Here is a 27,194-nt window from a genome sequence, read left to right on the forward strand (position 1 = left end):
AGTGCCTCTCCTCTGGAGAACTCACATTCCATACTAATGCTGTGCAGTTAAGTGCTCCGCTTGAGAGCATACGTCCTGTATGAAACTTGGGGGGGGGGGGGGGGGGAGTCCCCCTGCCCCCCCTAAACGGCACTCCTGGTTACAGCACAGTCCATCTTGGGTGGGGGGAGATAGAGCCCTGAGTCCCAAACCAGGAGACTGACTTGCTTCTGGCAGCCCAGCCTCAGTCATGCCCCGCTGCCCGACCTTCAGCCTTTGTCTCTTTTTCAGGCAAACAGGTCACCTGGCCTCCACTTCTCTCTTTGTTCTCCAACACCTTTGGCTGGCTCTTTGTAGAGGATGGGCCTGGCTATGAGTTGCCAGGATACAGAGTATTGGCCATTCTCTTGTGCCCAGGCAGCCAGTTGGCAGTCACGCCTGCACTCTAGGGGTCTCTGCAATGGTCACACATCTTTGTCCCACCACCTAAATACTTGAGTAACACATAGGGGAAACTGAGGCACATGGTGACTTTATCCTGCCATTTGGTGTTGTGTATGCAGCGTAAACAACATAGGTGGAAACTGTTTAACCTTTTCTTCTGAGGAACATAAGTTGTCCATGTTTCCCCATCATACATGAGAGTGCTGAGGACGCAGGCTTGGTACTCTAGAATTTTGATCTTGATGGTAGGCTTTGAGTTGTTCCATGCTTTTTTAGTTAGTCTGCTAAAGGTGGTGCCTTTCCAATGCAAACATTTAGTTCATCATCCCGTGAGAGGTTGGTGGTCACTGTGGAACTTAAATAACTGAACTTTTGGACTACTTCTAGCTGGTTTGCATTTAAGGTCTTTGAAGGATCTTGTGGAACCCTCTGTCCTAATACAACCGTTTTCTTGATGCTGATGGTGAGAGCAAATGCGTGACAGACACTTGAAAGGTGGTCCATGAGTTCTTGTCATAGATCTTCATTGTCTGCTATGAGGGCAGCATCATCAGCGAATAGACGTTCCCTGATTATCACCTTTTTGACTGTGGTCTTTGACTTAAGTCGGAACAGGTTGAAGAGTTTCCCATCTGATCTTGCGTGGGGATACACTTCATCTTTCATGTCCTTAAACGCACAGTTCAAGAGTACCAAGAAGAAGATTTAGAGTGTAAGGGCAAGAACACATCTTTGCTTCACTCTGCTTTTCATCTCAAAGCTGTCCGTAGTCAACCTGTCAGACTGGACAGTTGCTCTCATGTTGTTGTGGAACGAACATATAAGACTTAACAGAGTTGGTGGGCATCCTATCTTTTCTAGTATTGCAAATAGACCTGCTCTGCTGACTGTCTCGAATGTTTTGGTTAGGTCCACAAAGGTGATGCACAATGGTCCGTTTTGTTTTCTGCACTTTTCTTGGAGTTGATGCAGAGAAAATATCATGTTGATCTTCCAGCCCTGAATCCACACTGTGATTCAGGGTAGATATGATTCACTAGCTGTTATAGGCAAACTAAGATGACTTTTGTGAAAGCTTTTCCTTCTACACTTAGTAGCAAGATACCCTTGTAGTTGTTGCAGTTTCCCTTTTCGCCTTTATTTTTATTCAAAGTGATGATGTTTGCATCTCACATCTCTTGTGGTACCTCACCCTCTTTCCAGCATTTAAGTAGCAGCTGATGAAGATATGGTAATAGGCTGTCTTTCCCGCACTTGAAGATTTCTGCTGGGATGCCATCTTTTCCAGGAGCCTTGCCACTTGATAGCAAATCAATGTCCTTGCTTAACTCTTCTACAGTGGGCTCCACATCTAGCTCTGGCATGACCTGTAGACTTGGTATTTGGTCCAGTGATTTGCTGGTGATGTTTCTTCCTTGTGCGTAAAGCTCCGAATAGTGTTCAACCCAACGAGACAACTTCTTGCTTTTATCTGTAATGATTTCACCACTGTGCGATTTGAGAGGGGCAACCATATTGACAGTGGGACTGAGAACTTTCTTCAGGCTATCATACATGACTTAGAGGTTTCCTGACTTCCCATTGGGTGTTTCTAGGAGTTTTACCCACTTGTTTCTCACAGCAAAATTGACACTGTGCAGACGAGTTTCTTTGCGGCTTTTACCTTGCCAAAAGAAGGTATAATTGACATCTTGGACAAATCCAACATCTGCAAGTCTTGTTTCCTAAAGTGCTGCAATGTCAACATTGAGTTTGTACAGTTCACGGTCTATCAAAACTGACTTCCGTATGCTGCTTGTGTATTGTAGGTCATAATCATCTGTCCTTCCCACTTTGTTACAGTTGTATAGACCTTAGTCCATCCCATGCTTTGCTGCACATTGGGCTACCCACATTTGCTATTCTTGCATAGGTTTGAGATACAATGCAAAGAAATGTAAAGTCATGTTAATGAGGCGTATAGGGACAGAAATCAAAGTTGAAGAGGAGAAACTGGGGAAGGTGGACAATTTTATGCATCTTGGAAGTACCATCAGCCAAGATGGTACTAGTTCCGAGGAAATAAGAAGAATCGGGAAAGCAAACACTGCATTTGGAAGACTCAGAAACATCTGGCAACTCTAAAACATTTCCCTCAAGACAAAACTGAGTGTGTACAAAGCAATTGTTATCGCCATCACAACATATAGCAGTGAGACATGGCAATTTACCAAGAAAGATATGCAAAAGCTGGATGCATTTCATCACAAATATCTGAGAAGAATATTGGGAATAACATATGGATATAGGAAGACGAATGAAGAAGTCAGAAAAATTACTGGACAAGGTACCCTTTCATATCATAATATATAACATACAATATCTAAGATGACCCTACCAGTAGCTGCTGTTTTTTCTCCTGACATTGTATCTGAAACAAATTTTGTTCTGAGCTTTTCCTTCTCATATTTAGTGTTTCTGTTCCTCTGGGATGGGGAAAGGGCAAAGTGATTTCTCACTTTATTTCTTCTCCTCCACCATTCAGTAGAAGAGAGTCCAGAGATGGTTCTCTCCAGAACCCTTCAGCGAGCTTGCTGGTGAGGTTGCTGGTGAGCTATGCTTGATCCTCCCTCCAGCTTCAGTAGCGTTCCCCACCCCTCCTGGCCTGGGACTCAAATTTGTATCTTCCACATAATAGCAGGCCAGCTACTTAGTGTTAAAGTATATTTGTTTAAGACCGCTACCAAAAGCAAATGCAGTGAGTACTTGTCAGCTTTAAGAAGAGTTGGCTAGATTGTGTAAACAAGATCTCAAGAATGGATAGTGAGCTTTAAAGGTAAAGAAGGTCTTTTAAGTCCAGCCTTAGCTAAAGAGAGAAGAAACTAGATAAATAAGGTATTACAGTAGCATCCTTGCTATAATCCCTGATAGCAAAGCTTCTCCACATGAGATAGTAAGTCTTACAAGTGGACAGTACCTTGTTGTAACATTCTACTAATAGTGGGGGCCCAGAAATGTCAAATATAATTTCAAATTTTATTATAAAACATTTTCCACTTTATTCATCAGGTTAGGTGCTTCTTAATTTTGAACGTTCAGATTACTTGCCTAAGGAGAATGAGTAATTTACTTTTAAACCAGACCATACGTAGCCTGTTGTCTCATCCTGTTGCCCCAGTGAACTATCAAGCATTGTTGGCTATATATGACTATCTGAACTATTCTAAATTGAGACTTTATAGACAAGCTACCACAGCATGACAGTGTCCACTTTCAGGGTCTTATTGAGGAGGATAAGCCAGAACTGTATTTCAGTCAGTAGTTGATGCAGCAGACACACAAACTAGGTCAATAGCAACAGCCACTGTGATGTACCATAAGTCATGACTACACACTTCAGGATTTCCCAGGGAGGTCCAAAATTCTGTAGAGGGCTTGCCCTTTGATGAAGCCCACCTTTTCAATGAAAAGATGGATGAGTTCTTTCATATTTTAAAGGACTCCAGGGCCATCCTCCACTTCTTGGGAATATAGACACCTGCCCCAAAAAGGAAGCATCAAAGGCAGTCTTACAGACAGACCAACATCTTAACAATTTTATCACCAATAATTTTATGACCCTTCTCATCAGAGACAAAGAGTACAGAAGTCTTGTTTCCCTGCACCTCCCACATCTACCGCACCATCTCAATCCCATCCTTCAGCAAAAAGATATTTTTGATGGGAGTTCAAGAGCTGCAAACTATTAATGATGCTACCACTACCCGATCCCCATATACCTTTCGGGGATCATTTAGCACTCTGTTTGCATAACTGGAGTGCCATAATGGACAAGTGGGTATTAGATATCATCCAGTCTAGCTATGCAATTGAGTTTACTTCCCTTTTTCTTTCAAAACCCCCATCCTGCCCCTCTTCAGGGACCATTCTCACGCAGGAAGTGGAATCCCTTCTGAGTGAGGAGTAATAGAGTGCTACCTCTTCAACACCAAGGAAAAGATTTTTTACTCTATACTTCCTACTCCCCACGAAGAAGGGAGGTCGGAGATCTATACTCGATCTTTTCAGTCACTTTATTCACAAGCTGAAATTTCACAGGTCACTCTGGTGTCAATAATCCCTCCCTGGAAAAAGACATTTGGTTTACAGCTCTCAATATGAAGGATGCTTACTTTCACATGGATGTTCATTCTGCCCATGGGTGTTTTCTCAGATTTGTGGTGGGCCCCAATAATGTCCAGTACAGGGGTGCTTCCATTCAGCCTCACCACTGCCCCCAAGATCTTTCTAGTAATAGCAGTGCATTTCAGATGGAACAGCTTCACCATCTTTCCCTATCTTGACAATTGGCTTCTCATTGCTAGGACACATCAGGAAGACTATGAGTTGACCTTATTAATTCTTCAACTACTTTCTTCACTAGGAGTCAGTATGAACTTGGGAAAGTCTGTCCGTCCTCACTCCGATGCAGACTGTAGACTTCTTAGGGGCCAACCTAGATTCAGTCACAGCAAGAGCTGTTTCCTTCCAGAGGATCTCTAAATTCATTTCTGGCTGTATCTGTTATCAGTTGTGGTATGTTCCATCTCTGCATGGGATGAGGGCTCATTCTATAAGAGCATAAGTAACTTCAGTGGCATCCCTTCAGGAAATACCCTTACTTGACATTTGCAAAGCATCTACATGGAGTTCCACCACATATTCACAAAACATTATTCTTTTGTGCAGTACTGCTCCACTGATGCGTCTTTGTTTCCCGTTATCCAGAAGCACTATTCCCCCCTTCCCTCCCCCCCGCCCCGAGGAAGGACAATAAAAACACCTTTAAGAGTACAAGAAGGCATTATTTGGCTAATAGATATTTTAGTTGTGAAAGAATTTGGCTGAGAGAAAAATGAGAAGATCTTCCTGGAGTGCACAACAGGACAGTTTTACTAAAACACCAACCAGTATCTCTTCTAAGGTTATTACTCTGTTTGTTAGACCTCCAACGAGGGGATTCTATGGAAGAAAGGTAAGGGGGAGGGGAAGTAGGTTATGTACCAGTACCTGGAGAACTCAGAATTTACTTACTCTGCACATCCACGTTCCTCTCTGTGCAGATTATGGGCAGACAATCAGGAACTGAGGGCAGGGTCTTTGAGTTTCCCTTAAGCAGACATCTACATTGCACTGCATATGGGTTCTGATACATGATCCTCCATTAGCACTAATTGCTTTGGGGTCCATATGGCTGAGGGATTGACTTCCAGTTATCAGGGTTTGTTTTTGTTTGTTTTTACTTAAGGTTTGTAATCTCCTCAGAAGTCAATCTTGTAGTAAACCAACCTCTTTCTTTTGTTAGCTTCTCTGCTTCCTATGGTAGAAACTCCTCATGGATTTTCTTCTGTGAAGAAGATACAAGAATACAAATTGTTAAGCTGCTGGAAACACTTAGAAGATTTGACAAGTCTAAGGTGAAACAAAAAATCATCAGATGTCTAACCTTTTGAATGTGTTTGAAGGAGATTTTTATATTGGATAAAAACACTGGAAAACTAGTTCAAATAATTAAGGCTATGATTTTGTCATGGGTATTTTTAGAATAAGTCATGGACAGGTCATGGGCAATAAACAAAAATTCACGGTCCGTGACCTATCCATGACTTATTCTAAAAATACCTGTGATTAAATCTGGGGGCGGGGGCTCTGCTGGGGAGGGAACACTGGAGGGGGCTGCTGCTGGGGGTGGCACTGAAGAGGGAGTGCTGAGGGGGGGTGCTGCTGGGGGGAGGGCACCAGCTGCCAGGGACCGCGGACCACTGCTGCTCTGGCTTGCCGCCCGGGGACCACCGCCAGAGCCAGCAGACCGCGGCTGCTTGGGAACCGCTGCCTGGGGCTGTGGATTGCAGCTGCTCTGGCCACCCCGGGAAGGCTGGTGTGGCTGACCCGGGGGCCACCTGAGCAGCTGGTTCCGGAGCTAGCTGTTTGGGCAGCCCTGGGGTCAGCCACACTGGCTCCTGCAGAAGTCATGGAGGTTGCGGAAAGTCACAGAATCCGTGACTTCCTCGACCTCTGTGACAGCCACAGAGACCTACAAATAATTCATTTAAAATACCAAATGATGAGTATAAAATGTTATTTTTTAAAGTTATAATTGTTTCTATTATAAAGAGTTCCATTGTAGACCAGTACTTGCATGGCTCGTATCTTACAAAATTGTGTGTGTGTGAAATCTAATCAGCTTATCATAGGGCGTATATACCCCACATTCAAGCAGGGAATGTATTAAAGCTTGCAGCCTTGGAGGAATTGCTAAAGTTGACCATAAAGGAGATTCCTCTAGATGGGTCTCATGACAACAAAGCAGCCATAGGAGGAGCGGGTGGCAGTCCACTTTGGGGATTCTTGCACCTTCCCTTTAAGCAGCTGTCACTGACCATTGCCAGACAGAAAACTGGACTAGGTGGACCCTGGTCTGATCTGGTAGGACAATTCTTTGTTATTAGGCTGGTTGGTTCCCAAGAGAAAAGTAATTTTTCCTACCTCCCTAAGAAGATAAGGGGTTAGGAAGTTTGTGGAACAAACGACTTAGTCCCAAAGCCATCAAGGAAGAGCTGTTAAATTGACTACTGCCCTTCCCAAAGAGGCTGTGTTAGAAGGGAGCCATGAGTTGGACTGTTTATCTGATATTTTGGGGGACTTGCTGAAAAACACCCATCTTGATATCCTTACTTTGACTGGCTGAAGGAAGCCATACTTCTATACTACTTGGGAAATTGGCAGGAATTGGCCTTGTTCATTTACTGTTATTATGTTCAAGGGCTGAGGGAAGCCCTACTTCAGGTATGAGTGTGGGCCTTTGTTTAGAAAGACACTTTCTTTACAGCCACCTGGCATAACCTCTCTTCTACACAACCACTTTTAAAATGTGAGAACCTTAATAACGTAGTCTCATAACCAGGGATCCTAGATTTCTGTGATAAAAAAGCCCCAAAATTTTCTGATTAATCCCCCCCACCCATAAAATCTGTGTTTTTCCATTATTAAAATGAAATGCTGAACTTTAGGTTCACTACCCACAATGTATATAGATATCATTTGAACACATTTTATTGATGTACAGTAGAACCCTGTTTATCCAAGCCTCCATTATCCGTCTCTCTGTATAAACCGAACCACCAGCCGCCTAGGACTGACAGTGGCTGGGGCTCCAGCTGACTGCCCTGAACCTCCCCACCCCCATCTTAAAATAAGGGATACAAAGCTCTTTGCCGTTTCTCCTGATTATCCGATCTGGCCCCAGTCCCAATTAGATCCGATAAATGGGGTTCCGGTGTAAATTTAAAGCATGTTCAAAAATCAACCATAAGGAATGGTTGTGTACACTGAATAAGTGAAATTGGTACTTTCAGTAAAATTTAGTTAATGTTTTTATTTTTTTCACAAAATTATAAACTAGAGATTCTCTGAACATAAGAATGGCCATACTGTGTCAAACCAAAAGTCCATTGAGCCCAGTATCCTGTCTTCTGACAGTGGCCAACACCAAGTGCCTCAGAGGGAATGAACAGAACAGGTCATCATCAACTGATCCATCCCCTCTTGCCCACTCCCAGCTTCTGGCAAACAGAGACTAGGGACACCATCCCTTGTAATCCTAGCTAATACCCACTGATGGACCTATCCTCGATTTAATGTATCTAGTTCTTTTTTGAACCCTGTTATAGTCTTGACCTTCACAACATCCTCTGGCAAGGAGTTCCAAAGGTTGACTGTGCAACATGTGAAGAAATACTTCCTTTTGTTTGTTCTAAAACTGCTGCCTATTAATTTCCTTTGGTGACCCCTAGTTCTTGTGTTATGAGAAGGAGTAAATAACACTTCCTTATTTACTCTCTCTATACCAGTTAGGATTTAATAGACCTCTATCATATTCCCCCTTAGTCATCTCTTTTCCAAACTAAAAAGTCCCAGTCTTTTTAATCTCTCCTCATATGGAAGCTGTTCCATACCCCTAATCATTTTTGTTGGTCTTTTCTGAACCTTATCAAATTCCAATATATCTTTTCTGTGATGTGGTGACCACATCTGCATGCAGTATTCAAGATGTGGGCGTACCATGGATTTATATACAGGCAATATAATATTTTCTCTCATTATCTATCCCTTTCTTAATGATTCCCAACATTGTTTGCTTTTTTGACTGCCACTGCACATTGAGTGATGTTTTCAGAGAACTATCCACAATGACTCCCAAGAGACAGTATTAAAGGCACAAGAGCAAACTATCCCACTGCGTAGGAAACATAGGAACTATGGCAAGAGACCACCCTGGCTTAACCAGGAGATCTTCCATGATCTAAAACTCAAAAGAAGAGTCCTACAAAAAGTGGAAATTCGGTCAAATTACAAAGAATGAATATAAACAAATAACACAAGTATGTAGGGACAAAATTAAAAAAGCCAAGGCACAAAATGAGATCAAACTAGCTAGGGACATAAAAGGAGACAAGAAAACATTCTACAAATACATTAGAAGCAAGAGGAAGACCAAGGACAGAGTAGGCCTGTTACTCAATGAGGGGGGAAGATAATAACAGAAAATGTGGAAATGGCAGAGGTGCTAAATGACTTTTGTTTTGTTTTTCACCAAGAAGGTTGGTGGCGATTGGACGTTTAACATAGTGAATGCCAGTGAAAATGAGGTATGATCAGAGACTAAAATAGGGAAAGAACAAGTCAAAAATTACTTAGACAAGTTAGATGTCTTCAAATCACCAGGGCCTGCTGAAATGCGTCCTAGAGTACTCAATGAATTACAGACCAGTAAGTTTAACTTCTGTACCCAGAAAGATAATGGAGCAAATAATTAAGCAATCAATTTGCAAACACCTAGAAGATAATAAAGTGATAAATAACAGTCAGCATGGATTTGTCAAGAACAAATCATGTCAAACCAACCTGATAGCTTTCTTTGATAGGATAACAAGTCTTGTGGATGGGGGGAAGCGGTAGATGTGGTATATCTTGACTTTAGTAAAGCTTTTGATACTGTCTCGCATGACCTTCTCATAACCAAAGTAGGGAAATATAACCTAGATGGAGCTTCTATAAGGTGGGTGTATAACTGGTTGGAAAATCGTTCCCAGAGAGTAATAATCAGTGGTTCACAGTCATGCTGGAAGAGCACAATGAGTGGGGACCCGCAGGGATCGGTTCTGGTTCTGTTCAATATCTTCATCAATGTTTTAGATAATGGGATAGAGAATACATTTATAAAGTTTGTGGATGATACCAAGCTGGGAGGGGTTGCAAGTGCTTTGGAGGATAGGATTAAAATTCAAAATGATCTGGACAAACTGGAGAAATGGTCTGAAGTAAATAGGATGAAATTCAATAAGGATAAATGCAAAGTACTCCCCTTAGGAAGGAATAATCAGTTGCACACATACAAAATGGGAAATGACTGCCTAGGAAGGAGTACTGCAGAAAGGGATCTGGGGGTCATAGTGAATCACAAGCTAAATATGAGTCAACAGTGTAATGCTGTTGCAAAAAAAGCAAACATCATTCTGGGATGTATTAACAGGAGCATTGTAAGCAAGACATGAGAAGTAATTCTTCCGCTCTACTCTGCGCTGATTAGGCCTCAACTGGAGTATTGTGTCCAGTTCTGAGCACCACAATTCAGGAAAGATGTGGACAAATTGGAGAAAGTCCAAGGGAAGAACAACAAAAATGATTAAAAGTCTAGAAAACATGACCAATGAAGGAAGATTGAAAAAATTGGGTTTGTTTAGGGACATAACAGTTTTACAAGGAGGAGGGAGAAAAATTGTTCTTCTTAACCTCTGAGGATAGGACAAGAAGCAATGGACTTAAATTGCAGCAAGGGCGATTTAGGTTGGAAATTAGGAAAAACTTCCTAACTGTCAGAGTGGTTAAGCACTGGAATAAATTGCCTAAGGAGGTTGTGGAATCTCCATCACTGAGAATTTTTAAGAGCAGGTTGGACAAACACCTGTCAGGGATGGTCTAGATAATACTTAGTCCTCCCTTGAGTGCAGGGGACTAGACTAGATGACCTCTCGAGGTCCCTTCCAGTTCTATGATTCTATGAAGATCTCTCTCTTGAGTGGTAACAGCTAATTTAGACCCCATAATTTTATGTGTATAGTTGGGATTATGTTTTCCAATGTGCATTATTTTGAATTTATCAACATTGAATTTCATCTGCCATTTTGTTGCCCAGTCATCCAGTTTCATGAGATCCCTTTGTAGCTCTTCGCAGTCTGCTTTGGACTTAACTATCTTGAGTAGTTTTGTATCATCTGCAAATTTTGCCACCTCACTGTTTACCCCTTTTTCCAGATCATTTATGAGTATGTTAAATAGGACTGGGCCCAGGACAGACCGCTGGGGAACACCACTATTTACCTCTCTCCATTCTGAAAACTGACCATCTATTCCTACCCTTTGTTTCCTATCTTTTAACCAGTTACCGATCCATGAGAGAACTTTCCCTCTAATCCCATGAGAGCTTACTTTGCTTAAGAGCCTTTGGTGAGATACCTTGTCAAAAGCTTTCTGAAAATCTAAGTACACTATATCCACTGGCTCCCCCTGGTCCACATGCTTGTTGACCCCCTCAAAGAATTCTAGCTGATTGGTGAGGCATGATTTCCCTTTACAAAAACCATGTTGATTCTACCCCAAAAAATTATGTTCATCTATGTGTCTGACAATTATAGTTTCAGCCAGTTTGCCCGGTACTGAAGTCAGGCTTACTGGCCTGTAATTGCTGGGATCACCTCTGGAGCCCTTTTAAAAAAATGCCGTCACATTAGCTATCCTCCGGACATTTGGTACAGAAGCTGATTTAAATGATAGATTACAAACTACAGTTAGTACTCTGCAATTTCACATTTGAGTTCCTGGTGACTTATTACTGTTTAGTTTATCGATTTGTTCCAAAAACCTCCTCTAATGACACTTCAATCTGGGACCCTCTTTCCACCTAAAAAGAATGGCTCAGGTTTAGTAATATCCCTCACATCCTCAGCCGTGAAGCCCAACGCAAAGAATTCATTTAGTTTTTCCTCAATGGCCTTAACGTCTTTGAGTGCTCCTTTAGCATCTCAATCATCCAGTGGTCCCACTGGTTGTTTAGCAGGCTTCCTGCTTCTGATGTACGTAAACATTTTTTTGCTATTACTTTTTGAATCTTTGGTTAGCTATTCTTCAAATTCCTTTTTGGCCTTCCTAATTACACTGCTCTACAATTTTTGAGAAGTCGTCTGCTTCAGAGATAAAATGTGCTATTTATAATGTATTTTGATGTGCTGAATTCAAATATGACAATTAAAACAACTGATTGGCTACTGTTTCTAAGATATTTAAGTTTTTACATTTTATGTCTATGTATATTGTGTAGATAGTAGAGTTTTAATCATAAATTGTAAACCTAGGTCTTTTCATGTGTTTATGGTTGCTTTACATGATGATATTTCACCTGTCCTGTTTATGTAACACTTTAAAAATCAGCAAAAAGGTTATATAAATAAAATTTATTATGAAACAAAAGGCAAAAAACTATTATGTACATAGTTTAGTCCTAGTACTAGATCCTCCCCTAAGAGATGACTCTGTCCGAACCACGTGCATTTTTCTTTGGCAAATGAATTACTAGGATCCCTGCTCATACTACTAAACAGTCTATTGAACATCCTTTAGGTATTTTGAAAAGCTGACCAGGTTATTTCTATTACAAAAGTAATTACTGCACTTTAACCTTTTCAGAATTAATAAAGGGTTTAGTCTGCCTTGAATGCCATGTGCATAAATCCTATTACAATAATGAGTTAAGTTCCAGCATACATTTAAAGAAAAATTAGACCCGTTTTGCTTTTAAATACAGAGTAGTGGCCATCTTAGTATAATGGCCCATAACTGATTTTTGTATAGTGTGTCAATAATGCACCAAATAGTTTCACATGTTGAGTTTAACCAGAATTGCGCTCTCAGTGTAGTTTTATCATGTGAATAATCTGTATTATAAATAAGATTCTAAATATTGTTTCTATCACAAGAAACTAAAATAGCTTCAAAATGCCTCTCTTTTCAACTCACACTCCTGTAGTGGATTTTTCCCATTTTTTGTTGAGATGGGGGACCACTTTTTTGAGGACTGATGTTCTCACATTGAAGACAAATACACTCATGTTTTCTGGACTGAGGTCCTGCGAGATAAGTGTTCTTGTTTTCGGTAATTATCTCTTCTCCAACACATGCCAATCTCCTTTCTGTTCACTTTTCACCCTTCTTCCAGAGCGCTTTGGTGATGACCATTGTAGAAGTGCCTCTACAGAATAGAAAATAAATTGTAAGAACCAAATCACCACCGTCAGTGGGCTTAATGTCTTCGATTTCCTGCTCACTTCTGCAGCCTTTACCTCCCTGTGCTCACCTGCTACTAGTTTCTTTGGCCTCAACTCCCAAGTTCCCTCTATCTGCCCTCAGTGGTTTTTGGCCTGAAGATCCAGTTAAGAACTTCTGACAAGGATGCAGGTTGTGATGGACATGTAGAATCGAGAAAGAAAGAGTTTGACAACGGAGAACCCTTCTTCCACACCATTGGAAACCCTGCCTCAGAATCCAGTCTGAGACCCTCCCTCACTTCCCTCTAAAAAGCCAAAACAAAATAAAAACGTGAAAATGCAAAACAGTATCTTGTAGTTTTCAGGTGTTATCCACCATGGAATTAGCCAGCATCCTATAGATTAAAACAGAACTACAATTAAAGATGTACTGCAAAGCTTTAAGAAGAGCTAGTTTACACCCCACCTAATAAAAAGAGGCATGTGAAGACCAAAAATTGAATAAAATTCAAAAATAAATATTAAGCTGTTGATTAATTGCAGTTAACTCACGCGATTAATTAAAAAAAAAGTTAACTGCGATTAATTGCACTGTTAAACAATAAAATACCAATTGAAATTTATTAAATATTTTTTTGTTTTTTCTACATTTTCAAATATGTTGATTTCTATTATAACACAGAATACAAAGTGTACAGTGCTCACTTTATATTATTTTTCATTACAAATATTTGCACTGTAAAAATGATAAAAGAAAGTGTTTTTCAGTTCACTTCATACAAGTACTGTAGTGCAATCTCTATCGTGAAATGTAGCTTACAAATGTAGATTTTTTTTTTGTTACATAACTGCACTCAAAAACAAAACAATATAAAACTTCAGCGCCTACAAGTCTACTCAGTCCTACTTCTTGTTCAGTCAGTCACTTAGACAAACAAGTTTTGTTTACATTTACAGGAGATACTGCTGCCTGCTTCTTATTTACAATGTCACCTGAAAGCGAGAACAGGTGTTCGCATGGCACTTTTGTAGCTGGTGTTGCAAGGTATTTATGTACCAGATATGCTAAACATTTGTATGCCCCTTCATGCTTCAGCCACCATTCCGGAGGATATGCTTCCATGCTGATGATGATCGTTAAAAAAAATAGTGCATTAATTAAATTTATGACTGAACTTCTTGGGGGAGAATTGTTTGTCCCTTGCTCTGTTTTACCCGCATTCTGACATATATTTCACATTATAGCAGTCTCAGATGATGACCTAGTACATGTTGTTTGATTTACGAACATTGTCACTGCAGTTTTGACAAAATGCAAAGAAGGTACCAATGTGAGATTTCTAAAAATAGCTACAGCACTCGACCCAAGGTTTAAGAATCTGAAGTGCCATCCAAAATCTGAGAGGGACGAGGTGTGGAGCATGCTTTCAGAAGTCTTAAAAGAGCCATACTCAGATGTGGAAACTACAGAACCCGAGCCACCAAAAATCAACCTTCTGCTGGTGGCATCTGACTCAGATGATGAAAATGAACATGCGTCAGTCCGCTCTGCTTTGGATCATTATCAAGCAGAATCTGTCATCAGCATGGATGCATATCCTCTGGAATGGTGGTTGAAGCTTGAAGGACATATGAATCTTTTGTGCATCTGGCACGTAAGTATCTTGCAACGCCGGTTACAACAGTGCCATGTGAACACCTGTTCTCACTTTCAGGTGATGTAAACAAGAAGCAGGCAGCATTATCTCCTGCAAATGTAACCAAACTTGTTTGTCTGAGCTATTGGCTGAAGTAGGACTGAGTGGACTTGTAGGCTCTAAAGTTTTACATTTTTTTTATTTTTGAATGCAGTTATTTTTTTGTACATAATTTGACATTTGTAAGTTCAACTTTCATGACAAAGAGATTGCACTACATTACTTATATTAGGTGAATTTAAAATACTATTTCTTTTGTTTTTTACAGTGCAAATATTTGTAATAAAAATAAACAAAGTGAGCACTGCACACTTCGTATTCTGTGTTGTAATTGAAATCAATATATTTGAAAATGTAGAAAATACGCAAAAATATTTAAATAAATGGTATTCTATTATTTAACAGTGTGATTAATTGCGATTAATCGTGATAAATTTTTTTAATCACTTGGCAGCCCTAATAAATATATAAGAATTGCTGTTTACTTGCCAAAATGTGGGTTCATGGGTCCATAGGTGATGACGTGGAATATGTCTATCAAATTGTGAATTCCATTTTGTATTAGCACCTCCATTTTATATTATGGATAGAACACGTTTAACCTTGCCCAATTCCAGATAGCTTGCCCCATCCAGGAAAGTTGCTTGACTCCCTCATTGAAGGAACATCACTCAGAAACCATCACAAAGCAAACTGGAGCCATCACTTTTATGTCTCAGCTGCTGGCTCTGACTCCATCGAACTATGGATTTTCTACACATGGGTGCCAATTTGGCAGGTGGATCTGCAGCATCTCAGCCTGGGGACCTGGGAAAGAAGAGAGACTGTACCAAAGATTTGGGTACTGCTTTGAGCAGGGGGGACTGACCATTGCCACTTGGAAGCACGACGTGCAGGATTGAAAAGGTCAGGAGGAATTCTGCCCAACTGGTAATGCTGACAAACCTCAGACTTGCAGAAGGGGCAAGATCAGACAAGGGAGGGAGTGCTTCTCAGTACCTCGGTAACTTTTCAAAGAGTTATAACTCTTGAGTGCCTTCAAGAGTACAGTCGCTGTGGTTAAATTCCTTTGTTAAGCATGTGTACCTTGCTTTCCTGCCATGTTATTCCTGAAAGGGTTAAACTAGAAGCCCAGAGCACCTGCAGCCTATTTGGAGCTCCGGGGGATCGTGTGGAAGCAGCTGGGGGGCTTGGGAGGTCTCAGACATCGATTTTAGGCACTTGGGCAGCAGCGCCTCAAGAAGAATGCTGGACCAGAAGTCTGAATCTGGGAGTGTGGTCTAGGGCCTCAGAGCTAGAAACGTTGGCTTAGACTGCCTGGGCCTAGATGGCTCGGAAGCACGTAGGCCCCAGAATTGGGACTACTCAGAACAGACTGGTGTTCCTACAGAAGAGTACTGGATCAGGCTGTGACACCATGTATCTAGTTCCCCTGCATGAGCTGGTGACATCACAACCTGCTTGTGCCTGTGATGTGATCGAGTGTCACAGGGTAAATGGACTTTTGTTTTAAAATGTAAATATTTAAATTTTAAATCTGCACACATTCTAATGATTTGACATCTTAAACACCTTTTAAACATTAGCTTTATAGTTCACCTTTAAATAATTGGTTTGTGACAGTAGGAAGAGTTCAAAATTAAAAGCTGATGCTCTATATTTAACTTGCTCCATTTTTCAGTTGTGTTGCAGTTCTCATACCTGTGAGATATTGTATGCTTAACACACTATAACACTTCACTTTCCTACAGTGCTGCCTACTCCTTCTCTTTCTTGAATTTATTCTGCCAAAAAAAATATTAAAATTTAAAACAATTGAACTAACGAGGCATGTACAACCATAATTTTGGTAAATCCAGTGCACATCAATTGCCTTGTAAAACTATAATATGGAATACAATACTTAGATGTGACAGAACACACTTGAGAGTAGAATATCCGATGTACATTTGAATGTACTTGCTGTAGTTGATTGGTGAGTTAATATTGCAGGCACAATGTTCTAATGAAAATTTACACCAATGGTTTAAATTTTCTACTTTTTATAGAGTAAGGAGAATAATGTATGGTTTTTACACCCAGGAACCATGGGAAGTAGTTCTTATAGATTATTTTAGCGTAACTAAAATACACAGTTACATAAGAATGGCCATGCTGGGTCAGACTAATTGTCCATCTAGCCCAGTATCCTGTCTTCTGACAGTGACCAGAAGGTTTGAATAGAACAGGGCAGTTATCTAGTTTTCCATCATCTGTCGTCCACTCCTAACTTCTGGCAATCGGAGGTTTAGGGACTGCTACAACATGGTGGGGTGTCCCTGACCATCTTGGCTAATTGCCATCGATGGAACTATCCTCCATGAACTTACCTATTTCTTTTTTGAACATAATTATACTTTTGGCCTTTACAAAATCCCCTGGCAACAAGTTCTCAGGTTGACTGCACTGTGTGAATAAATACTTTCTTATGTTTGTTTTAAACCTGCTGCCTATTAATTTAATTGGGTGACCCCTTGTTCCTGTGTAGGAGGGTAAATATGTGAAGGGGTAAATAACACTTCCTTATTCACTTTCTCCACACCATTAATGATTTTATAGACCTCTATCATATCCACCCTTAGTGGTCTCTTTTCTAAACTGAACAGTCCCAGTCTTTTTAATCTTGCCTCATAAGGAAGCTGTTCCATACCCCAATCATTTTTATTGCTCTTCTCTATATTTTTTTCCAATTCTAGTATATCCTTTATCAGATGGGGTGACCACATCTGCACGCACTATTCAAGGTGTGGGCATACCATAGTTTTATATAGGGCATTATGATATTTTCTGTCTTATTATCTATCCCTTTCTTAATGATTCTTAACATTCTGTTAGCTTTTTTGACTACCACTGCACATTGAAGAGATGTTTTCGGGGAACTATCCACAATGACTCCAAGATCTTTCTTGAGTGGCATTTAGACCTTATCATTTTGTATATACAGATGGGATTATGTTTTCCAATGTGCATTACTTTGCACTTACCAACATTGAATTTCGTCTGTTATTTTCTTGCCCAGTCACCCAGTTTTGTGAGAACCTTTTGTAACTTTTCACAGTCAGCTTTGGTCTTAACTTGGTATAAGGACCACTTTTTGATCTGTTTATTTAGGAAGTTTAGCAAGATCATTGCCATGTAAATATCAGAGACTGAAAAATAATCATTACAGCAGTGAGCTTTTGTATAGAAAAATATTATACAGCAATACGACCATGAGATCTCTCCATTTTGCACTGTAATATCACAGAGTGAGCCTTCCCACACTACCCAGGGCATGTTGTTTCTGGTGATTTGATTAAATTGAGTGACATCTCTGATTACACATTGCCTAGCACAGTGGGGCCTGCTCTTGACGAGAATCGCTAATGTTACCATAGTATGAAAATGTTAGAAATAATTTACTGAAACTGGTTGTCAAATAGCATAGAATGTATGTAGCATCAAAATGATTCAACCCTTAAGGCTCTAAATCTAAATGTTTTGTATGGCTTCACTTTTAAAGAGTGATTTTGTTACTCATAATAGTACCTTTTTATACACAAGAATTTGCATCTCTTTCCATTTCCATTCTTCCTCCAGCATTTTTATCTGCTAGATATCTTTCCAGTGGATGCTGTTGTCACTAATAGTAAACAAAGAAAAATGGACTTCTTTTGTTGGTGGGATAAAACTCAGTGCCTACGAGGCTAGGGGATGGTAGGAACCCCTTTGACTTTGGTGGAGGGAATGTCAAGAAGCCTTTCACCCTTAACCTCCTTCTGTCCTGGTAGATGCTGGTTTGACTAGGGAATCAGATGGGGGAGCATGTTTTGCCCCTGTACAGAGATGCAAGGGATTATGGGAGCTTGAGAATTAGGAGCCTTTCCATATGCAATTATACAAATGGCTGCTGAGAAGAAGGGAAGGATGTCTTGAGGTTGAGGTGTCCTGCCTTAATATTTCTTAATGTTCTGCTTAAATGTATTTTTTGTCTTATAGATCTAAAAGTTTGGTACAAAAAATATGTATTCCAGTAGACTAATTTTAAAAAGTGATTTTTTTTAAATGTTATAAACAGATGGAAAATGGGGTTTAGACTGGAATTTTGACACAATCTTTACTATGGCCTAAATAACACTACATGGCATTTTGTATGTTGTGATGAAATTATTAACCAAGCTTTGTCTGTTTTACCTGAAGAATTTGTAATTTTGAATTGTATTGTATTGTAAACTGTCAAAAGCCAAACAGTGTGGGCCATGAGGCACTGCCACAATACATAGAATAATATCTCCAATTAAAAAGCTTTTGTTGAACTACTGCTTGAGATGATGTTCCTAGTATTGCTTTTTGGCCCCATGGCTGTAGATACTGACCCATTCCTTTCTTAGGTGTTGGTTTTATGTTTAAAATCCTCTTTAGGGTCCCAGTCCTGCAAGTACTTAGATGTGAAATTAACTTTATGCATGTGAGTAGTCAGTCTTGCTATTTAAAATTAATGTAAAGCACAGTACCAGCATTTAAGTTTATTAAGGATCTCCCAACACAATAAATTGTGTCCTGAACTGCCCTTTATGTAAAGCCCTGTTATAAGTAATTTCTTATTCTCCTGCTTCATGCATGTAAAACTTAGAACAGACTCTGGTCATCTTCGGTCAGTTATTGTTTTGAGGAGTTGGGTACTTAAAATGTATTTGCCTTCAAAAATCATTAGTGAAACTGAAAATTGATGGACATGGTTTCCAAATTTGATGTGGATTCAGCCTGTTAGGGTATGGTGCCCCCTCTAGCCAACACTCAGAGTAGTATTAGACTTATTGAGTCCTCAGTTGAGGGGGAAGCTGCTGCAATGCAGGACCAAAGGGAGCTGGTGGTTTGGAAGTACATTGTGTGTGGATCTTTAAAATATTTTTTCTCCCTCCCCTGTTTTCTCCTCCTCAGTTCTCACCATCAGCAAACAAATGAAATTTTAGTCAGTCTCATTACAAACAACACACTTACCCTCTCTCTCGGGTTCATTTTATTCAGTATGAATATTGTTTTTTATCTGTTTCCTTTATTAAAGCAATGCAGTAGAGGAGCAAAATGATATATCCTACCTCTCTTTACAGGAATGGTTCTTAGGAAAAGCGTTATATGATGAAGAATCTACAATAATACATCATTATGCCTTTGCTGAAAATCCTACAGTCTTTAAATTTCCAGATTTTGCTGCTGGCTGGGCACTTAGTATTCCGCTTGTAAACAAGTAAGAATTTAATTTGTAATCTTTTCTAAAATTGTTTTATTAATAGTTAATTAGTTCATGTTTGTAAAGTGCTTTGAGGATATAAAAACCTATATAAACACTAAGCAATATTATTTTAAGGAGTTATAACTGAGCACAGATTAGTGTTTTACATAAAATTTAAAATACTACTATTTCTTATAAAATGTCTTCCCTCCTCATCCCACATACCAAAACACACAAATGAAGCTTTGCAAACACAAATTATAATAATAGTTAAAATTTCATAAATACATATGTGCAGAAATATATTTTTGCATTTAACTTTGTCTCTTTGTTATACACTTTGATTTTACATACCATGTGAAGTTTAAAGTCTTATGCGCCTTCATGCAGTAAAAGTATATATTCATAAATGGAAAATGTTTAAATATTACAAATGGGAGCACAAATAAGAAGAAAAAGTTTAGATTAGTGAGCAAGGGGCTGATCATTAAGCAGCTGAAAGCACAAAATTGTCTCCTTGAATGTTAAAAATATGATGTCAAGTATCAGAGGGGTAGCCGTGTTAGTCTGAATCTGTAAAAAGCAACAGAGGGTCCTGTGGCACCTTTGAGACTAACAGAAGTACTGGGAGCATAAGCTTTCGTGAGTAAGAACCTCACTTCTTCAAAAATATGATGCTAGATTGCAGGGCCTCTCCTATTGAAGACTTTCTTCTTGGGCAGGAAAAATTGACACTGAGCGGTATATTCTAAGAACTAGTACTCACAGCAGCAGGCTATGTCCAGATGTTTGCTTTCCATTTCAGATTATCTTATATAAACATTTTCTGGTTCTAATAAATCCAGATGTGTGATTTTTTTTTTTTTTTTGCAGGAGACAGTCAAGAAGCCCCCCTCCCCTCCCCCCCCCGCCAAACGACTCCCCACGTCTCAAATTCCTGATGAATTAGCTTAATTTTTTAAAGTGTGGAAGGAGGGTTATATAGTAAAATAACACTGCAAAAGTTGTTATTTAAAGAATTCGTTCATTTGTAGCCTATTTTGGAATCCTATCTGCTAAATTCCTGCAACTCGTGTAAACAGCTCATTATCAAGAAGCCCCTAGAAAATGGTTTGACATTTCATAGACATAAATAAAATCTCAAGTTTGTTTGTTTAAAAAATCAGTTGCTGTCTCCATTACATTACTCTTGTTCTTACTTTATGAAGTAAGTAAATTTCATTATGTTTATTGTACAGGCTTGCAAACAAGCTGAAAAGTGAACCACTTAAGTCAGACTTTACAATAGATTTAAAACATGAGGTAAGCCATGTTCTATTCCTGTGAAACATGTAAGAAAATAACCCTGTCATTTTCTGTTTAAATGCTGATAAATTGAAGCCTAAATAATGTAGACTCTTTCAGGTTGTTAAAATATTTGAACTTTCTGGACTGTATATTTGTTTGCCTTCCTTTTCAGTGTTATAATATGTAGAATTGTAAAAGTTCTATTGTTACAAAATGTAGATGGTACTGCAAGTAAAGCTGAATTTGTATCATGTGATAGTGTACAAGAAGGCATCACTTTTTGGAAGTTTGCTATAGAAAAAAGGAAGAGGTTCCCAGCTCATCAAATAGAAAAGTTTGCATTTTGAGTCTCCTCTTCTATACCCATTAAGGACTGTCTCAGATATCAGACTGCCTCACTGACATTGAATTTCAACCTAGATTAAACTGTTATGATGGTTGTTGGAAGCAGGAAGCATTTTGAGAGGCCTGCTTGTGGCTTGTGTGTGTGTATTATTCAGGCAGTACAGCTAATGCTAGTCAAATAGATTTGGGAACTTGTGGAAGTGTGTGTGTGTGTGTGGGGGGGGGGGGGGGGAATGGAAATCCATCACCGTTTTCTGAGAAAAGAAGTTTATATTTGGATGGTGGTCAAGAGTCATTACCACCATTTCTGGTTTATCCAGAAAGTCCCTCTATTTCTCTCTGATGCAGACCTTCCTGGGGCAATCCTGCTTTGCCACACCCACACTAGGGGTATGTCTATACTTACCTCCGGGTCCAGCAATCTATCTTCTGGGACTGATTTATCACATCTTGTCTAGACGCGATAAATCGATCCCGGAAGTGCTCGCCGTCAATGCCGGTACTCCTGCTCCACGAGAGGAGTACGCGGAGTCGACGGGGGAGCCTGCCTGCCGCGTGTGGGCCTGCGGTAAGTTCGAACTAAAACACGTAGCTGAAGTTGCGTATCTTAGTTCAAAGTGGGGGGTTAGTGTGGACCAGCCCTAGGTTACTGTAACACACACTAATTGACCCCAAGGCTGTAACAATTGAAATGGTAAACTCTCGCTTGCTTCTTCAAATAGAAGTAAAGGGCTGGTTACATACATCCTCCATAAATTACACTGGCTGCCAATAAATCAAAGGATACAATCTAATATCTTTAATATTGGTATTATAGAGTCTAAATTATGAAGATGTTAAATATATGATCTTAGTTTACAATCCTGCCCTCATGAATCCCCTCATTCATTAATCCCAATACGTTTAGATTTCAGTGAAGACTGGAAAAGCTGGAGATATAAGGGAGATGTGACAGAAGAGTGATTACCACGTTCTTCTATTTTGCTTTATCATTGTTGAGGGGGAAAGGAATTGTATTATGCTCATGTACCTTCAGTAAGGTAGAATCCAAGTGACATCATTTGCCTTAAGTGCTTTTATTTCACCTTTATGTCTATTAGGTCTAGCTGCTTGCCCATTCATTAGTCTTCTTCCTAATATTGTCTACATTCACTACTCTGCTGTGGCTTTCCAGATGGAACACAGTCTGTCTTACAGATATGACTTTTTTTGTCATTAAGCACACATACTGTGTTCATTTATGGTTTTCTGCAAGAAGGCCTTTTAGAACGGCATTCCATAAAATACCTTTCATTTTCAGTGTGAATCTTAGAATGCTGTTTTATCCTCCACATTCAGTGGAGCCCCACGCTTTATTTAATGCACACTTAGCCTATGCTGTGCTGAATACAAAATTATTGATTTTCTCCTGGGTGTTTCTGTGGCGCTCTCACTATAATATCTGAGGGTGTCACAAACATTAAAGAGTTTGTTTTCACAACATTTCTGTGAGATTAGGTGATATTGTCCCCATTAGAATTACTATCCCAATTTTACATCTGGGGAACTGAGGCACAGTGAGATTAAGGTCCAAGTGCTCACTAATTTTTGGAGACCAACTTGAGAAACCTAGGTCCTTATTTTTCAGTGTACTTAGCCTTTTTATAGCACTTCATATGTTCAAAGCAAGCTTCCAGCCAACTTCAGTTGGAGTTGAGTGTTCACCAATTCTACAAATCTGAAGAACACACTTTTAGTGACCAGCAATGAATATGTTGGTTTAAGTGACTTGCTGCTTGCAGCCCCCCCAGATGTCAGGAAGAGTATTTGCAGGGAAATTCTGCTATCCCCCTGCATTCCCAGGATAGAGCATTATTCAGTGCAGATAGTATATTAGGAGAATTTAGCTGTCAAAAGTCTCTATTGAGTATATGCAAACTGAGGGTTGTTGTGGGTTTTTTGTTGTTTTGTTTGTTTTGTTTTTTAGGTTTTATAACTTGGCCAAATTTGTGAGACTTTTCATGGGGATGGCCAAAATCAAGTCCTTGCTTCAAAACATGGAGTTGCTGGAGCTTCTCAATGAAGTAGTTCAGAGTCAGAGTTTAAGGCCAGAAGGGATCATCAAATCATCTAGTCCAGGGGACTCAAACTCAATTTACCTTGGGCTAGTGCCAGTCCTCAAATCCTCCCAGCAGGCCAGTAATGTCACTGAAGATGGTGTTCAGAAAAGAAAACATTTATATTGTATTTTTTATTTCAAATTTCTCAGAAATAATAAAACTGTCATACAACTTTATACAATTCTTTGCCTGCCAGAGAGTTTTTAGTGTTTGCCACACACCTGGCAATGCTTCAGTTCTGACAGTTTGTTGATGTTTGGCCTCAGTGACTGAGCAGTTGAAACCTTCAGGATTGCAGCAAGGTATGCATCAGATAGTTGTGTTTGGTATTTTGACTTGTTTATATTCATTGTGGAAAAAAGTGATGCTACCTCCATGGCTGACTCTGGCTGGCAACTAATGATGCTACCTCCCTGGCTGACTCTGCTCGGCAACTAGTGATGGTATCTCTATCCCTCTCCCCAGCCACTAGGGGGGCGGCGAATGCAGCAGACATTGCCAGCAGCGTGGCTGCATGCGTCTCTCCTCCACAGGCTGCAGTGGGGAGGTTCTCGGACCGCAGATGGCCCGTGGGACTTTGAGACCCCTGATTTAGTCTGACCTCCTGTGTATTTCAGGACACCAACATCACCCTCACAACTGACAACAACTGAAACTAGACCAAAGTATTATAGCCTACAGGAGACTATGTGCCACAGGCAGAGAATAAGAGGGACTGAGGGGCACAGTACCCGAGGCCCCCCGTAAGGGCAGGGAAATGAGTAAGTGAGAGAGACCCAGATAATCCTGACAAGTGACCTGCACCCACATGCTGCAGAGGAAGGTGAAAACCCTACAAGGTCACTGTTAATCTGATCTCGGGGGAAATTCCTTCCTGACCCCACATATGGCAATCAGTTATACTGTGAGCATGTGAGCAAAGAAAGAATTGGAAAGAATTTTATAAATTATAACAGAACATATTTCCCCCTCCTTTTGTTCTCTGAAACATTTTAGCTGAAACTTTCAAAAAGGAGGGAGGGAAGGAATCAGCCTGATGCAGACATCCAGCATAGAAAATTTCATCTCAGTTAGTTGAAGTTAACAGCAACTGAAAACAGGGACTTAAAATGGGAAATGTCAAGTAACCTTAATTAGAGGTGGTGCTAACAGCTCCACATATAATAATTTACAACATGGAGTATAATTAATTCAAGATAGGTGGAGACAAGATGAACCTTTGTCTTTACTTCAGACTTTGTCCTTGTATTACTTTCTCTTTCTTTAACAACGTTTGCTAGCATTCTGGTAATCTTTCAGTTTACAATAGACAAAAGGATCTTTCAGTACTTCCATGGTTGTTTAGTGTTCATTTTTGAGTATTTGAAATTATCATCAGAGAACAGGTCTTTTTAAAATCTATTTATTGTTGACATTAAAACAAACAGAATTAAGCATTCCATATCACCAAAATTAATTGCAAAGAACAACACAAAAAATAAAGTTTATCTTATATTTAAGAGTAGGTGCGGATAAATGTATTCAGTCCCCTTCCTTTCTCCTGTACCCTTGCTTTTTTTTTCTTATATATTTACACTTGTTTTGGCAATTTGGAGTGCCTGGAGCTATTTTTAAAAATTTCAAGTTATGGCAGAGAATATTTTTAAGTGAAAATTGTGCTTTGATTTTAAAATCAAAATGCAAAGTTAAATAAATGAGTTAATTCATATACACAGTCTCTACAGAATCCTCTTTATTTCTCTGTTTCTTCTGTAATGTTTTATTAATTTGCTTTATAACAATGATTTCTGGGTATATTATGAAAATTGTTGTTTAATTCCACTACTCATTACTACTTATGTTGTATATTTTGATAGATTGCATTATATATTTGGCAGAAAGGCAATGGACCACATCTTACTCCAGTGCCTGAGTTTTGTACGGATGACTTGAACTCATATAAGGCTGTTCACTGTGCCACAATGTTCAGTAACTTCCTACCAGTTTGCGTAAGTATCATATTTTAAATTATACTTACTTGCTAGAGAAAGCATTGTTATTACAAAGGCTGAAACTTTACTTACAAAAAATCTCAGGGACCTGGAGAAAATATTTTTACCAAATTAAGGGGGGAAAATATAACATTTGGGGTACCATTCTCCTACTGTCTCTTACACACTCAGACCTCTATTACACATTGTATTTCCTGATAGACATGATTGATCTATCTAAGGCACTCATGTTCCCCCATTACCAGAGTATCTGAGCACTTCAGAATCTTTAATGTATTTGCCTCACAACATCCCTGTGAGCAAGGTAAGTGCTATTTTACCCATTTTATGAATGGAAAAGTGAGGCAGAGAGATGTTAAGTGACTTGCCCAACATCACATAGGAAGTCTGTTAGACACTGGTCTTCCAGATCCCACACTAACACTCTAACCACTGGATTGTTCTTCCTCTCTGTTAACTGGATAGTTCCATATCATGTACCCTTCAATAGAATTGAAAACACAAGACCTAGTAAGATTATTACCTGTCCTCATTTTTATTTATCCAGAAGCTATTTGATGAAAGTATTGCATGCACTATTTAATTCTGTGGCCTTGTGACCTTTTTTTTTAAATGTAAAGTGATGTCAGTGCTGTTATATCCCTGATATAACGCTGTCCTTGGGAGCCAAAAAATCTTGCCGTGTTATAGGTGAAACTGCATTATATCAAACTTGCTTTGATCCGCCAGAGTGCGCAGGCCCGGCCCCCCCGAAGCACTGCTTTACCGTGTTATATCCAAATTCATGTTATATTGGGTCACGTTATATCAGAGTAGAGGTGTAATTCTACTCCTTTTACCTAGCCCATTTAACTATGTTGAATAGTTTATTATAACTTATTGGTGTTCTGCCATGGTAAGTGATATGTTTTCAGTTTTCTTTTTAGAATCCTTAGAACTATCAGTGTAGGTCAGTGGCTAGAGCAGTGCACCATGTTCTGAGGAGTCCTGGGTTGTATTCTCAGCTCTGCTGCTGGCCTGCAGAGTGGCCTTGGGCAAGTCACTTCACTTGCTGTGCCACTGTTTCCCTGTCTGTAAATGGGAATAACGATACTTACATCCTTTGTAAAGCACTTTGAGATCTACGGCTTATTCATTATATAAGAATTAGATAGTGAGGGTATTAATTTGAATGTAGTGCACTAAGGTAGGTTTACAAACCCTTGTGTTCCCCACAAGAAATGTGAGCTAAGCGGATAATAGCAAACCTAGAAAAAAAAAAAATCTTGGAGCTAAGAAGACACACACATGAACTTCCCTGATCTATCCCTTCCCCCATTCTTAATTTGTTAGTCATCTGGTTAGATTGTAAGCTTTTTGTCAAGCATTTAGCATGTATAGCAAAAGATGATAGAGCTAGAAGAAACTGCTGTGAGAGAAAACCAAGTGTGACACTCTCTGCCCCGAAGTGATACTCTGCACCCCATATTCACCATGGTGATATAATTATGATATGTTTTGTACAAAGTATGCCTTGTAAGGTATCATTTTAAAAGTCTTAATCTGAACATTAAGTTGTATGTGCTATCATTGTATATGAAGTTATGAAGTTTTGCTATATATGTGCCACTGAAACATGTTGTGAGGTTGGGAACACCCACAAGCAGCCTTTCACATACAACAAATAAAAGGTCAACCAGCATTGGTGGCCCATGGAGGAGAATGCACTCTCAAGGATTACCCCAGGAACTGTGTACAATGGAAACCTCTCAGAGATAGCACAT

The 27,194-nt window shown here is 39.6% G+C and overlaps 1 protein-coding gene across 3 annotated transcripts in view; it reads left to right on the forward strand.

Moving 5' to 3' along the window:
• LOC135977564 (beta-1,3-glucosyltransferase-like) overlaps positions 1 to 26,738 on the forward strand; it is a 175,383-nt gene extending 148,645 nt beyond the window's left edge. The window contains exons 4-7 of one of the 3 annotated variants that reach the window (XM_065578828.1): positions 5,747 to 5,858; positions 19,588 to 19,724; positions 20,948 to 21,011; positions 25,318 to 26,738. In XM_065578828.1, the coding sequence (XP_065434900.1) occupies positions 5,747 to 5,858; positions 19,588 to 19,724; positions 20,948 to 21,011; positions 25,318 to 25,446 (442 nt within the window). In that variant the 3' untranslated portion in view covers positions 25,447 to 26,738. Of the gene's footprint in view, positions 1 to 5,746; positions 5,859 to 19,587; positions 19,725 to 20,947; positions 21,012 to 25,296 lie in introns of all 3 variants that reach the window. The other 2 variants (XM_065578827.1, XM_065578829.1) reach the window with 2 other exon arrangements.
• The last annotated feature ends 456 nt before the right edge of the window (positions 26,739 to 27,194 follow it).

This window comes from Chrysemys picta, unplaced genomic scaffold, assembly GCF_011386835.1.
Source record: "Chrysemys picta bellii isolate R12L10 unplaced genomic scaffold, ASM1138683v2 scaf4, whole genome shotgun sequence".
Taxonomy (NCBI): Eukaryota; Metazoa; Chordata; order Testudines; family Emydidae; genus Chrysemys; species Chrysemys picta.